This window comes from Pygocentrus nattereri, chromosome 3 (genome assembly GCF_015220715.1).
Source record: "Pygocentrus nattereri isolate fPygNat1 chromosome 3, fPygNat1.pri, whole genome shotgun sequence".
NCBI classification, from domain to species: Eukaryota; Metazoa; Chordata; class Actinopteri; order Characiformes; family Serrasalmidae; genus Pygocentrus; species Pygocentrus nattereri.
This window is the reverse complement of record NC_051213.1, coordinates 24,486,415-24,500,131: the sequence shown is the minus strand read 5'-3', so window position 1 is coordinate 24,500,131 and position 13,717 is coordinate 24,486,415. Positions and strand designations below refer to the sequence as shown.

Genomic DNA, 13,717 nt, shown 5'->3' with positions numbered 1-13,717 from the left:
ACAACATCAGTAGAAGTTTATTGTAAATATGTGCCATAACACCTGATTTCATTGGTTGCACCTGATGTGCAGCATTACAGCAAAATCGCATAGTTTTCTAGACTGCAGTCCTGCAGCACAGCAGTACTGGCACAGCATTTCCTCTGCTACAACACACTTCACCCTAGTGGCCCCAAACTTTCACAGGCTGAGGATTGCTGGAGCTGGAAAAACAAAACTGCAGTTTGAGAAGCTTGTAGACAGCCTCACTGAGCACCAGGGCTGTGGGGTACACAGTAGTTCTTTGAGATGAAAGCATGAGCATATCCTGGACAGTGACGACAATGGCCATGTTTGGTCATAAATCTGCTCTGTATGGTTAGTGAGAAAGGGAGGAGAGTATGGACTCATGGGATTAGGATAGTGTTTGTTTATTCTGGGTGGAATAATATCCTTGTGGCCTCACGTACAGTCATACAGTGGCCTCTGAACACCCCCTCCCTCCCTCCGGCACCCTACAGCCAAAGGCCTCCTGTAGCTCTCCTACTCTTTTTAGCATTACTCTTAACACTTCATATTCAATACAGTGCAGCATTTCATCAGGCACTCTGCTTTATCCTCTTTCCTCACTCCTTTCTTTCTCTTCATTCCCCAGACTCTTTCTGCATTCCCTTCACCTGCTAAGCTCTCACCAGCAAATACCACAGGAGAGTGTAGAAAAGACTGCCTTTCCCGCATTCTCCAGGCAGTGACTCTCCAAAACCTACTTTGGCACACTGCAGTCAACTGCATATTTCTGTCAATGGAAACCAGATGTGAAATTGTAATGTATGGCAGTTGTTTTCTCTCTACTCAGAGAAATATGTAGGCAAGACCTCTTTTGTCCATCTCCTCAGTTATGTATGTAACAAAAAGCTGTATCCATTTTCATTCTCATGACAGACCTTGGTGGTAGCAGAAGTCATTTACAAGAGGGATATTGTAAGAACCTCTAGTGCTGATCTTCTCTTATTCTACAGGCCCATATTCAGTGGACTGAAATGAAATTCATTTGGAATATAACTCAATGTGCACAATAGGAATGGAGTGTGACTGTTAAGTTCACACAGTGAAAGACTGAAAGTGTCCCAACCATGAAATTTAAATGCAGCTCACTGTGAAATTTCAAATATTTGCTCTTTTCGGCAGTGATATAGAATACAGATGTAGTCTAAGAACATGTACTCTAAGAAAAATGAACGATTTTCCTATCAGTAGTTTGGGGGAGAAATTCTTAAACACTTGTTTTTCTTAATGGTCTTACATTTTGGAACACCATTCTTTGGTAAGGCACAGTAGTGTCTCCTTCAGCACACAAAGCTAACTTAGCTAATTCCTTCTATTAGCCTTCTGGTCACTGGCAGCACTGCATAGCTCAAACTCTTTTAACAGACACTGTTCTGGATTTTACCTTTTGCATTTATTGTTCAGGTCTGATTTAATGTATGCTACCATGTCAGGCAAGAACTGTTTAGATATACTTGATGCTGTTTCAGTAATTTGATGTAATCAGTATTATAAGCATAAATCAGAATTTAAAAAATGGTCAGTGCATTTTAAGAATGTCAGAATTAAACAGAATTTAAAACTATGCATATGGATTCATGCACACACCCTTATTCAAGACTGGGCATTTATGTGAAAAAAAATAGGGTTGACTGAGGAGATATTGAAGATTTTGTTTGAGAACTTTATATATTATAATATATTTTATATATTATATATTATATATATTTACCTGAGCCAAATCAACCAGTGTACTGTATAGTTAGAGCCCTGCAGAATTAAGCAATTTTTTATCACATATTTTTCCACATATAACATTATATCACAATATTGAAAATTTTGACCTCAGAATTAAAAATCATATTGAACCTGAAAATGTGAGTATTGTTGAACCCCTAAGAAATACCTTTTTTTGGAGTTTAAAAGAGACCAGGTGGATGAAGAGTACTTCAGCATATTAACCATAGAGGTTTATAGCTACTTCTTATCAGTGTTGAAATAGAGCTGTCTGGGCAGTGGGCAGTGTAAGGTCAGAGGGAGTTAGAAGGAAACGGCAAATGCCATATTTGTTAAACAGGGAGTGGAGACATCTCCATGGAACAAGATCTTACAGATCTCTCATGGCCTGGAGGGTCTCCAGTGTACTGCTCTAAGGACCTGCGGTTTGGTGGGGCACCATAAAGGGCATACCTTTACACCTTTATGCTGGTTAAAAGCCAGGAAAACAACAAATTACACAGCTGTCAATGACGGCCCCCATGGCAAGTGCTCATTTGGGGACCTTGATGTTTACGAGGTTTACCTCCAGTGGAGTGGACTGTGCCACCCCCAGGAGCAGCAAGCTGTGTTTTACGGCTCAGGGGAATGACAGGTTAGACCTTGTGTACGTCTGTTCCTCTGCCCAACCCTGATCCCACAAACACTAAAATAGCATCGACTCAAGGCCTTAGAACAGGCCTCACACTGTTCAGCCAGGCAAACTTACCTGCACCTCTCTGTCGACAAAGCTAATGAAGCCCTTGCTGTTATTGTGATAGAGAATCGTTTATGGAAGTGAAGCCTCAATCAGTTTAACATGTTTAACATATCTTGAGCTGTCACATGTATTGTTTACTTCTTGTTTAGTCTGATGTTGCAGAACACAATGTTTAGTCAACACGTCTTAGGCCACAGCTTTTTTGTTTTTGTTTTGGTTTTTGTTGATGACGTTCAAGGTAACAAGTAACAGTCATCTAGGACCAGATGTTTTTAAGCAGTACTGAAGCTAGTGTAGGACTAGGAATTGAGGAAGAATGTAGCAAAAGAAATGTTTACTTAATGGTATATTGTGAACATTTAAACATTTGATTCAACATAGTGTCCAGACAGAGCCTTGTGTGGTTGTAACAAGTCTGTGTGAAGAGTCTGCAAGTAACCTGGCCCTGTATTTTGCAAGGAAGACGAGTGTGGGAGACATCAGGTCTTAGGTCAAAGTCAGAAAGATTGTTTATTAACAGTGTCCAAGCCCCAAGTCCATGTCGAACTTGAAGAGTAAACAACAAGGCACAGACTGCTTTGCTTCCATGCATGGCCATGATGTGGCTTCACAATCATCTAAGGACAGTGCAGATTACACAGCCAGGGGTTTATCCACTAAGAAGTTGCTCAGTTACTTTGTGAATCACGTCGATATTTGAATGAGCTAGTGTGAACGTTCTGATCTGTGTTTAGGTCGTTATCGCTCTTTTTCTGCGCAGTTACCTCCTCACTTCCTCTGATAAGGCTTGCTCTCTCCCTTACTTTCCTCTCTCCCTTTCTGCTGTTTTGCCTTATCAGATGTAGTGAGAGCCAATGCCAGAGGCAGTGCACACACACACACTCACACACACACACTTTTTTCTGCCTGCATTTTGGTGATAAAGTCCCTGAGACTTCAGAAAAACAGCACAGGAGTCTTGTCAGGCAGACAGTGTCCTGATCTTGTCTCTGGAAGCTGTCATCTCCTTAGCTTTAGCACCTGCACTTCATACTGTTGACTTTATTTGACCTGAAAAAAGGAACACTCCAACTTACTGCACTTAGAATGTCTGCTAAAATGAAGCAGTAGATCAAAAATAATGTCATGCAACAGAATATTTTGCAGAGAAGATGAAAATTATGGGTATTTTTGTGCAGTCCATGCTTAAATGTACAGAATATTTTTATTATGTGCATAATTTTTATTATGTTACATGGTTATCCTGTCACATTCAAAAAGACCCAAAATAAGGGTGAAAATATATGGCACTATGGCAATATTTTTGCTGATAACAGTATTTATTTCAGTAAATCTAATGGTCTGAAACTACCATGAGAGAGTATTGTTGCTACATACAGGTTTAGTTGATCATTAGCTTCATTTTAAACCCTGTAGGTTGTGTGGGAGTCATTGGAAGAGTTCCTGGAGTTCACCCTGCCACAGCTGAGTGATGGGTGATGTCAGTACACTCCATCCATTTATTCTTTGAAAAATATATAACTATATTGAAGCTGCTTGAGGACTTAATATTGCAATTTATTTATTTTATGTATCCAGAAGTTAACATTTCTCTTCTGCAATTTCATCACTTTATGTTATTTTCAGTGTGGCTTCCCAGGCCTCAAATGATATACATAAGTGTCCAGGGCTGTATTTTCTCCTTTCTATAAATCAGACAGGGAGCTTTGGGCTGCCTGGATGTCCTCCAGACAGCAGACTGATCACAGCATGCTGGTGTGTGTTTATCCAAATGCAACCTTTCACTCTCCCTAGTGTTTGATTTAAAGCACAGCCATGGTTTCTCCTCGACTCTATCTCTACCCTTTTGTCTCTTTCTGTTTGTGCCTCAGTGTTTGTGGACCTGTTTCTGTCATTTAAAAGAGATCAGAAAAGATCAGAAACATATTTACTTTCCATGGACCAAAAACATGAAACACTCCCAGCCATTCCTGGCATGATTGTTAATGATGAGTCAGTAGCTCAGGACTGATTTACATTGCTTCTTGTGAGATTTTCTGTAGTGCATTGTAGGGATGCTCTGATATGGGAGTACATACACTATATTACCAAAAGTGTTTGCTCGTCTGCCTTTACACACATATGAACTTGAGTGACATCCCATTCTTAATCCACAGGGTATTAATATGGTATCGGCCCACCCTTTGCAGCTATAACAGCTTCAACTCTTCTGGGAAGGCTTTCCACAAGGTTTAGGAGTGTGTTTACTGGAATTTTTGACCATTCTTCCAGAAGTACATTTGTGCGGTCAGACACTGATGTTGGACGAGAAGGCCTGGCTCGCAGTCTCTGCTCTAATTCATCCCGAAGGTGTTCTGTCGGGTTGAGGTCAGAACTCTGTGCAGGCCAGTCAAGTCTTTATGGACCTTGCTTTGTGCACTGGTGCGCAATCGTGTTGGAACAGGGCCATCCCAAACTGTTCCCACAAAGTTGGGACCATGAAATTGTCCAAAATCTAGAAATAGAATACAGTTAACAACCATTTGTAACTGTGTTTGCACACTGTGAAATTAGACCTCTGCATTTAACCCAAACACCCACATACATGCACCCAAGTGAACACACACACTAGGGGGCAGTGAGCACACTTGCCCGGAGCAGTGGGCAGCCCTATCCACAGCACCTGGGGAGCAATTTGGGGTTAGGTGCCTTGCTCAAGGGTACTTCAGTCATGGACTGTCAGCCAAGGGGATTGAACCAGCGACCCCCATCTCAGATGGCGTCCTATCACTGTACCAATTCACTGAGCTCCTGAGAGCGACCCATTCTTTCACAAATGTTTGTAGAAGCAGTCTGCATGCCTGGGTGCTTGGTTTTATACAACTTTGGCAATGGAAGTGACTGGAACCTGGACCTGAATTCAATCAATTAAGATGATTGAGTGAATACTTTTAGCAATATAGTGTATCTGCTGATGCTGATAACAATGTCGAAACGTGAAGGTTAATGAAATAGTAGAAATGTAGAAATTAGAGCTAAATGAATTAGGATTGATGTTACAGAAACATGTAACACTTATTTCTATAGGCTTAAAGCTACAGTAAAGGTAATAATATGCTGACATTTTAGCATTGTAGCTCAGTGTCGCCCAAACATTCTGCTCTTCCAGAATACAACAATGCCGTGGGTAGCGTTGATGCCTCACAGCAAGTAGGGCCTGGGTTTGATTCCTAGCCAGCCAGCCAGGGTCCTTTCTGTGTGGAGTTTGTCTGTTTACCTGTGTCCAAAGACATGCTAAAAATATCCAATTAATATGCTAAATTGGCCCTAGGTGTGCGTGTGAATGTATATGTGTCTTTGTCTGTCCTGTGATGGGCTGATGACGTGTCCAGGGTGTATTGGGTGTGTCCACCCAACGACTCCCCCATGACCCAGAAGGATAAGTGGCGTAGAAGGTGTGTGTGTGTCTTTGTGTGTTTGTGCGTCTGCCTGCAGATACCAATATCATCACTGTGCACTGCATTGTATGAAATAAGTATGGGTTTTGTTCCAATAGGATGATATGAATGATACACTAAAAAAAACACTGACATAATTTATCACTATAATTATAAAATATCATCATGTTACCCACTCCTGATGTACTGCATGTTAAAGGACTGGAGGTCATTACATTTTATCAGCACTGTATATCAGTCTTATCATATTCAGCTGTGCTTTGTTGGCAGTCCATTGTGTCGTGTTACCTAAGGAGATGTTTGACAGCCTGAATCCTTGTCGGCTCCGGGAACAGGAAGAGCCTAGGTCTGTTTCCCAGTGGGAAGCACAGCCGGCCCGTTTAAAGTGAACCAGAGCGTGATCCGAGTTTGGGCAGCGGATTAGTGCTGTTGTCTGTGGAACTGCACTGCGGCAGAACTTGGGACTGAATTAACATGCTGCCTTGCTCCCCTCCAGTACGGCCTCTCTTTACCTTCACAAACATGCCGTCATGGCCTTTGTCGTTCCTCTGTTATCTCATACTTGTCCTTCATGTAGAGATAGACCTACAGAGTGATAAAATGTTAGCTGCTATGTTAACTAAGATTATTCTGAGTTTCATTCATCATTCATCAGTGTCAATGTAATGTTTTTGTGATTGTGATTTAGAGGGCCAGTTGTAATTTCAGAAGATTTTGTCTGAGAGGTCTCAAGCTGTTGGTCATAGTATTGCACAGGAAGTTAAACATCCATAGCCCTTGGGGACTGCTGTGCTCAGAGTTTTGGTATTTAACCACAAGCTGATCCATCATAGTCACCAGTCCTTCTCTTTGGAAGAAGTAGATTTCCTGCCCCCAAAAAAAAGTTTTTTAAAAGGATTCTTGATGATGAGGCTGTTGGGTAGTGTAAACAGCCATTTCCATAGAAAAGACCTCAGGAGTAATTCTGTAACTTTGATAATACTTTGAAAATATTTGTAAGCACTACATATAACTTTTCTTACATTATGCACAAAAATGTGCAACTGTTTCCCTAATCTTCAGCTGTATTCTTGTGCTTTTGAAAAACCTATGGTTAAATCCTCTGTTTTAAATTAACTGGACATTTGATCTGGATACTATACAAGTTAATTCAGCTTCACAGATTTTGTAAAAGATTGTTGTGTTACCTAGCCCCCTAACAAGTGATGAAGCCTAAAATAGTTCTGCATGATGCGTCTATTTAAGGAGTGGTTAGAATGTGTACATGGCTCAACCAGAACCAGGAGGATTTGGGAAAAATCAATCAATTTTAGCACCTTCGCTTTGCTTTTAACCAAGCCACTCTAGGTTTTTTAAGAGCAAAGCAGAAGGGTTAGTTCATGTTCCCAGCTTCTGGGTTCAATAATGTTTTGACCCAAGGTCAATGATGACATCATCCCCTTCTTCTGAGAAACAAATCATGAGTTGCCCAGGGTTCATTTCTCATGTCCACTCACTCTTGTTGCCCTGGCTGCTCTTGTACAGTGTTTTAAACACTTAGCTCAGTGGAATAACAAAAATCCCAACCGTTGACATGATATATGTTTATGTATCAGGCTTTAGAATCAGAATAGACCTGATGCTTTGTGCTTTTGGAAGAGTCACTGCTACCTAATCTAAGTAAAGCTTACTTCTCCTCTGAGGCCATAAATATTCTTGTTAGAATGTAGAGTCAGTCACTCTGTAGAACCGTGAATCTCTTTGAACAATACTGGAGAATAGGGCCGCACCAATATGGCAATTTTATATAGTATGCTGACAAACATTTATAAAATGTAGAAATTGGGACTATATCTAGTTGAATTACCCATATCTACCAGGTTATAAATAAAATAAAGTGAATAATGCGGACATTTTAGCACAGTAACCCATCATCGCCTGGAGATTCTGCTCTTAATGCAATAAATACATAATCAGTATTTGGTTTGAAATATTGGTTAAATCTGAACATTTTTCTGATGTTGATGTATTCTTGGTGAAACAATTGATTTTTAACATCATGTACTGGCGATGCTTTCTAGCCTCAACAATCAGCCACAGGTTTAGATTTACAGTAGTAAAAAGTTACTTTACAGGGTAAGAGGAAAAAAAAAGTTTCAAGGTAATGTAACAAGATATTATTCCATTGATCTGTTTGTCATGAATATTTGACACAATATAAATGAGAAATCAGTTTCCAATCGTGTAAAGAAAGGGGTTTTCAGCTAGCTAAAAAAGAAGCTAGCTCAGTATTCCCAGTGTGGACATCATAACAGAGACTGCGAAGAGACTGAAGATGTTGTCAGAGGAAGCAAGGAAGAGGAAAAGAAAAGTGACTGAACATGAGACAGTACAAGAGTAAATCTCAGACTGGGTTTTACTCATTGGCAAGAGCTAAAAGAGAAAAAAGGATGCAAGACAGACGCCAAGCTGGCCTTCTTCCTGTTAGACTAGTGAGGAATAACTTATTGGCTGACTTGCTTGTCCGTCAACATGGTTCTTTCACTTGTGATCTTGTCTTTGCCAGTTCTGTATCCTTCAGCTTGTCAAGGAATGCACATGTACTGTGTATGAGGGGGCTCAAAGCATGATTTGTATATATGACAGTAGTGTAAAAATTAAATATCTTCTGTAACTGTGGAAGCTCCCTAGTAGCTATTCCCATTTGCACATCATTTAAAAAATTCCAAAAATGGAGATACAATGGAGATTTTGTTCCAGCAGTGATACAAAAGAAAAATATGGTAATAAAATCTCAGATCTCTGGAATAGCAACTTTACAAGAGAAGCAAAAAGTTCTTAACATTAACATACCTTAAAATAAACGTATTTTATTCCAAGTATTTTTGAACCATTTCTGTCGATCCATCATGAATCACATAGCGCAAGGGGCATCTGGTATTTTTCAAATGGTATAAATAAACGTTAAAAAATGACAGCAAGACGGTTGTTTATTTATTAATAACATTCAGGCCCTCCTTTGTAGGCTGGTTGTTCCTTCGTTTTCTCATTCCCTCTAGTTTAGTCAGAGTGAGATTGACCCACTAGATCAGACAGTCTTAGGCTTTCAAGTCCACTATACGCACAGCCAGGAAGTTAACACTGCACACCAGCGCTGAGTCATGATGGGTGAAGCAGATGGCTGTTTGGTCGAAGCCCAGGTGCGGTACAGCTGCTCCTGTCTGAACAGTGACCCCACTCTCTTCAGAATGTTTCCTCTCATCTCATACAAACAATTATTACAGTGGCTACCACAGAGCAACTGTGTTTGTCATGTACAGTTCGCCATATTAGAATTGCTGAAGGCTTGTAGTAGCATGTAAGAGAGGCTGGAATGCCTGGCAGGGAAAAGCTTGGATTTGTTCATTAGTAGGGCTCTAATGATGTGAGGCAGGGGCAGCCTCGGGCCGCAGAAGCCGCTTACGCTAGCGCTCCCTAATTTACGAGCAGATGTATTGTAAAGAAGCGCTCGGAGCTCCTCTCGGGAGCAGGTGAGCAATGTCATTCTTGCAAAAGCATGTCAGCTGCTTATTTATGAAGCTTGAGGAGAGATGGTCTTCTTTTTATCTGAACCCCTCACACCCACACTCATTTGGGCCTTTTTGTCAACCGAGACGAGACGTGAGGAAACAGGAGAACCTGTGGTTTTTCTCTTTCATCCTCCAGCCAGTGATTACGCTCTTACCCTCTGGGACTGTGGAATATATGCAGCACAAACAGAGTTTGAAGACCGCTCTGTTGCACGTGTAATTATTTGACGACGGCTCAATTGTACGTGTAATTATTATTATTGTTACTGGGTGGTGGAAACAGATATGCTGGGTTAGCCTGGCCTAAGGAGCATATCACTTCACGTTCAGCTTTCCTCTAATGTTTTTGCAACCTGATCATGCTGCTACAAGGCTGGAATAATATTATCTTGTGACAAGGGTTGTACTTAAGGTCAAGTTAGCATATGGGTTACATGTCTGGTTTATGAGCATAAAATATGTTATGTAAATGATTGTGCGTGGCATGAAGGAAGTTTTATTTAAAAATAAAAAAACATCACATCTGTACCTCTGCTCACACCGTGCTCCTTGCTGCTCATCTTCTCTGTAGGTGGTCTGTACATCCTCGCCATAAACGTTTCTTGCATAAATATTTACAGGTGCAGCAGGCAAACATTTGTCCCTTCAGCAACTTGGGGCTAGTTTTCCTTCATTCAGCTGTGCGGTCTTGGCTCAGCATGGTGTCGTTTTATACCTCTTTCATTCTTTCATTTGTTTCAGACGCAAACATTTTCTATAACAGTAATGAAAGGAGCGTTTAGGGTTAGTGAGTGGAGTGGCAGTGTCTCTCTAACACCAGCAAGCTCTCTTTATATCCCTGACCTGCTATCAGAGAGCTATAAAATTTAATGGGCGTTTTGTGAAGTGCCTCATCAGAGAGCTATCTCTTTGTGTGTGTCACTCTCTCCCTCCCTCCCACCTGCTCCACAGTACATCTGTGGTTAACAGCTCATTTCTCTGTGTGTGTGTGTGTGTGTGTGTGTGTGTGTTTGCCTTGTGTGTTACAGAAATCGACCAGGGCAACATGAGTGAGCGCTTTGACTGTGACAACTGCAAGGAATCCCTGTATGGCAGGAAATACATTCAGTCAGAGGACAACCCATACTGCATCCCCTGCTACGACAGCCTGTTCGCCAACACCTGCGATGAGTGCAAAGAACTTATTGGTCACGACGCAAGGGTGAGTTTTCAACAACAGAAGGAACATTACTGTTCTATATTTCCACGGAAGGAAGTTGACCCATAGAAGTCGTGGTTATCACTGGGGATAACGAAACAATGGTGAACTGTGAATTATCAACAATTTGAATTATTTCTCACTCACTTGCTGAAGTGATACCATATTTTTGTTGGTAAAAGAGGCAACAGTTTATTTTAAGTAAGAATTGATTTGAATTTGATGTAAAGTTGTATGTGTACACTCTTGTTTTTTTGTGTGTTTAAAATCTTGCTCAGCAGAAACAAAAATGTCCGTCACATTTCTGCAAAGTATTTGGAATTTCTTGACATTAAAAGTCATAACTAGGTGTGGCTCAAATATTTTGAATACTTGAGTATTCATTTTTACATTTTCTCCTTTCTCTATTTAGTGTTTGTAAGCTTTGTCTTTTTTTAACCACAAAAGTTATAGCCTAATGTAATTTGCAGTTTCTCCACATTGTTAGTACAGCACTGTAGCAACTACTACACAAACAAGATCATCACATTTAAGTACAAATTATGAAGTTTATTCTTCACTCTCTCACATGTAAATAGTAAATTGACAACATGGTTATGGCTAGCACAGCCCATGTGAACCAAGGCATTTATATGCATGGAATTTGCCAGGTCCTCTTATCCAGAGCGACTTACAGTTTGATCATTTTACAGAGGTTGGCAAAGGTAGGGTTAGGAATGTTATCCAAGGAATCTTATTGGCATGGTACACAGTGCATGCCCAGGCAGGGGCTCAAATCTCAGTGTGCAGCATGCAGGGCAGAGGTATTACCCACTGCACTATATCAACTAAGCACTGATCAAAATGTTCCATTATATGGATGACCAACACTGCTTCAAACATAGGCTGATTTTGAGAAGAAATATTTGTATTGGAGTGTTTGTCTTAAGCTATTGTGTATTTAACCCCCTAAATGACCAGGGCCCACCGGCAGGCCCAAAGTTTTATCACACACTTCTATAATAGCGCAGCCAGTTTGCATTGAAGTCCCTGTAGTTACTGAATAATAAACCTAAGTATGTAGTAAGCCTTGGATTTTAAAAGGATAATAAGGTAATAGTACACATATTAATTGTATAGCAAAAGCAGTGGTCATGACTGTGGACTTCCAAAGATTAACGTAGATCCTGCAGCATACTTATCTTTGGACCAGAAAAGATCAGAACTGTGCATTTTTCAATTAAGATATTTTCAACTAAAATAAGTGAGTAACCACAAAATAAGTGAGTAAAACATTGGGAAGCACTTCACCAACCAAAAGTATCCACTAATCCTCTCTAACCAATTTAAGGGCAAGTTTAGTCCCCTTTAAATAAAAAGTACAAACAACCAAAGCAGATAATTTGGGGCAATTGTAAATGCAAGGCAGGAAATGGCTCTACAGTCGTAATGGAGATTCTGCTCACACAAACCCAACAGACTGATGAGTAATTGACACTGAGGGACAGCAGACAATAAATAAACTCTGTTTGTTTTGGCTGTGTAGCATACAAGCCATAAATTCCATTTACCCATACACACACACACACATACACGTGCACACACACACACACACACACACACACACACACACACACATGCATGCACACATATTAAAAGTCACATGTGCAGTTGATTTCCATGTTTTCTGATGTTTTAATCATAAAATGCATCGATTTTGGCCTGTTTCTGTACAGCTCATTAGTATCTGTTGTATTGCCAAATAGAAAAGGCAATTTTGTTGTGTTGCATAAGAACTTTCATCAGACTAGTTGTATACTGTGAGTTGCATGCCGCATAACTTTCATGCAACTTCACAGCTATATGAAGCAATTCAAAAACAATTACATGCAACACATTCAGTTTTTCCACTAGCTAAACAAGCATTTAGCATCCTTAACATCTTTGTAGAAATTTTCCAGCTGTCAGTGGCATTGTTTAAACTGACTACATCAAATAGTAGGAAGAGATTTCCACTATGTATTTGACTTCTGTATAAACTGTTCTGTGTTTAAGTTATTGAAATTTTTTAGCTATTACTTAGCCATTAAGGTTTTACTTGATGCCTCACCTGTCCTCAAAACAAATTCCAGGTCTCAATCTCTCATTCTGTAATAATTATCATCCTTTGCATCCCAAAGGAATCTCCACTCTATGTAAAATTAAGAGGCATCGAGAGAGGGAAAATGAATAATCACAATACACAGAAGAAAAGACACTGGCACAAGCAGACATTTGAATAGCTTCTACCATTAGCTGGCTAGCCAGTCCACGAATGGTTAACCGAATTCTCAAGTATCCATGCACATCCGTAATTTCAAGCAACTAAAGTTACCTGAAAGTTGTATTTAAAGCCAGCCTAATACACCTCCAGAACCTGTAAGTATATAAAGTGTCTTCATCCACACATACTATGCTTTTGGATGGCAGACTATGCTGTTATGGGTTAGAGTGAGAGCCAAATAATAAAGTTCTTTATGTTCATGTGTGTTTGTAGGAGCTGTTTTATGAAGACAGACACTACCATGAGCATTGCTTTCGCTGTTTCCGCTGTGATCGCTCTCTGGCTGATGAACCCTTCACCAGCCAGGATGATGCCCTGCTCTGCAACGACTGCTACTGCAACGAATTCTCCTCCAAATGCGTGGCCTGCGATAAGACTGTCATGCCTGGTATGAAGGAACTCGATACCACCTCTGTAGACATGAGTCATATCATGGCACTGTTTGCCCTTTCTTTTTGTTGAAATATTCAGAATGTAAAACCACAGGTTCTCACACTGTGCATAGATGAGCCATTTATGACATTTATAAAGTTACTATCACAGACAGAAAAATTGCAGATGCAAAGACTTTGCTTATAGAGCTGTAGGGAAAGAGAGAAAAAGAGATAGAAAATTAAGCAGTCAGCACCAAGGCTAGAAATGACAGTAATTGCCAGTTTGCCGATCCTAGCTGTCTCTCAGCCAAATCCTCGTGCATGGCGGGCTGCCAAGCGTCTGATGAGAGGAGGAGAT

The 13,717-nt window shown here is 40.4% G+C and overlaps 1 protein-coding gene across 1 annotated transcript in view; it reads left to right on the top strand.

Annotated features, from left to right (window-relative positions):
• fhl3a (four and a half LIM domains 3a) overlaps positions 1 to 13,717 on the top strand; it is a 33,563-nt gene that overhangs the window by 15,127 nt on the left and 4,719 nt on the right. Inside the window, exons 2-3 of the mRNA XM_017694025.2 lie at positions 10,514 to 10,686; positions 13,199 to 13,373. Coding sequence (XP_017549514.1) covers positions 10,531 to 10,686; positions 13,199 to 13,373 — 331 coding nt within the window. The 5' untranslated portion in view covers positions 10,514 to 10,530. The remainder of the gene's footprint in view (positions 1 to 10,513; positions 10,687 to 13,198; positions 13,374 to 13,717) is intronic.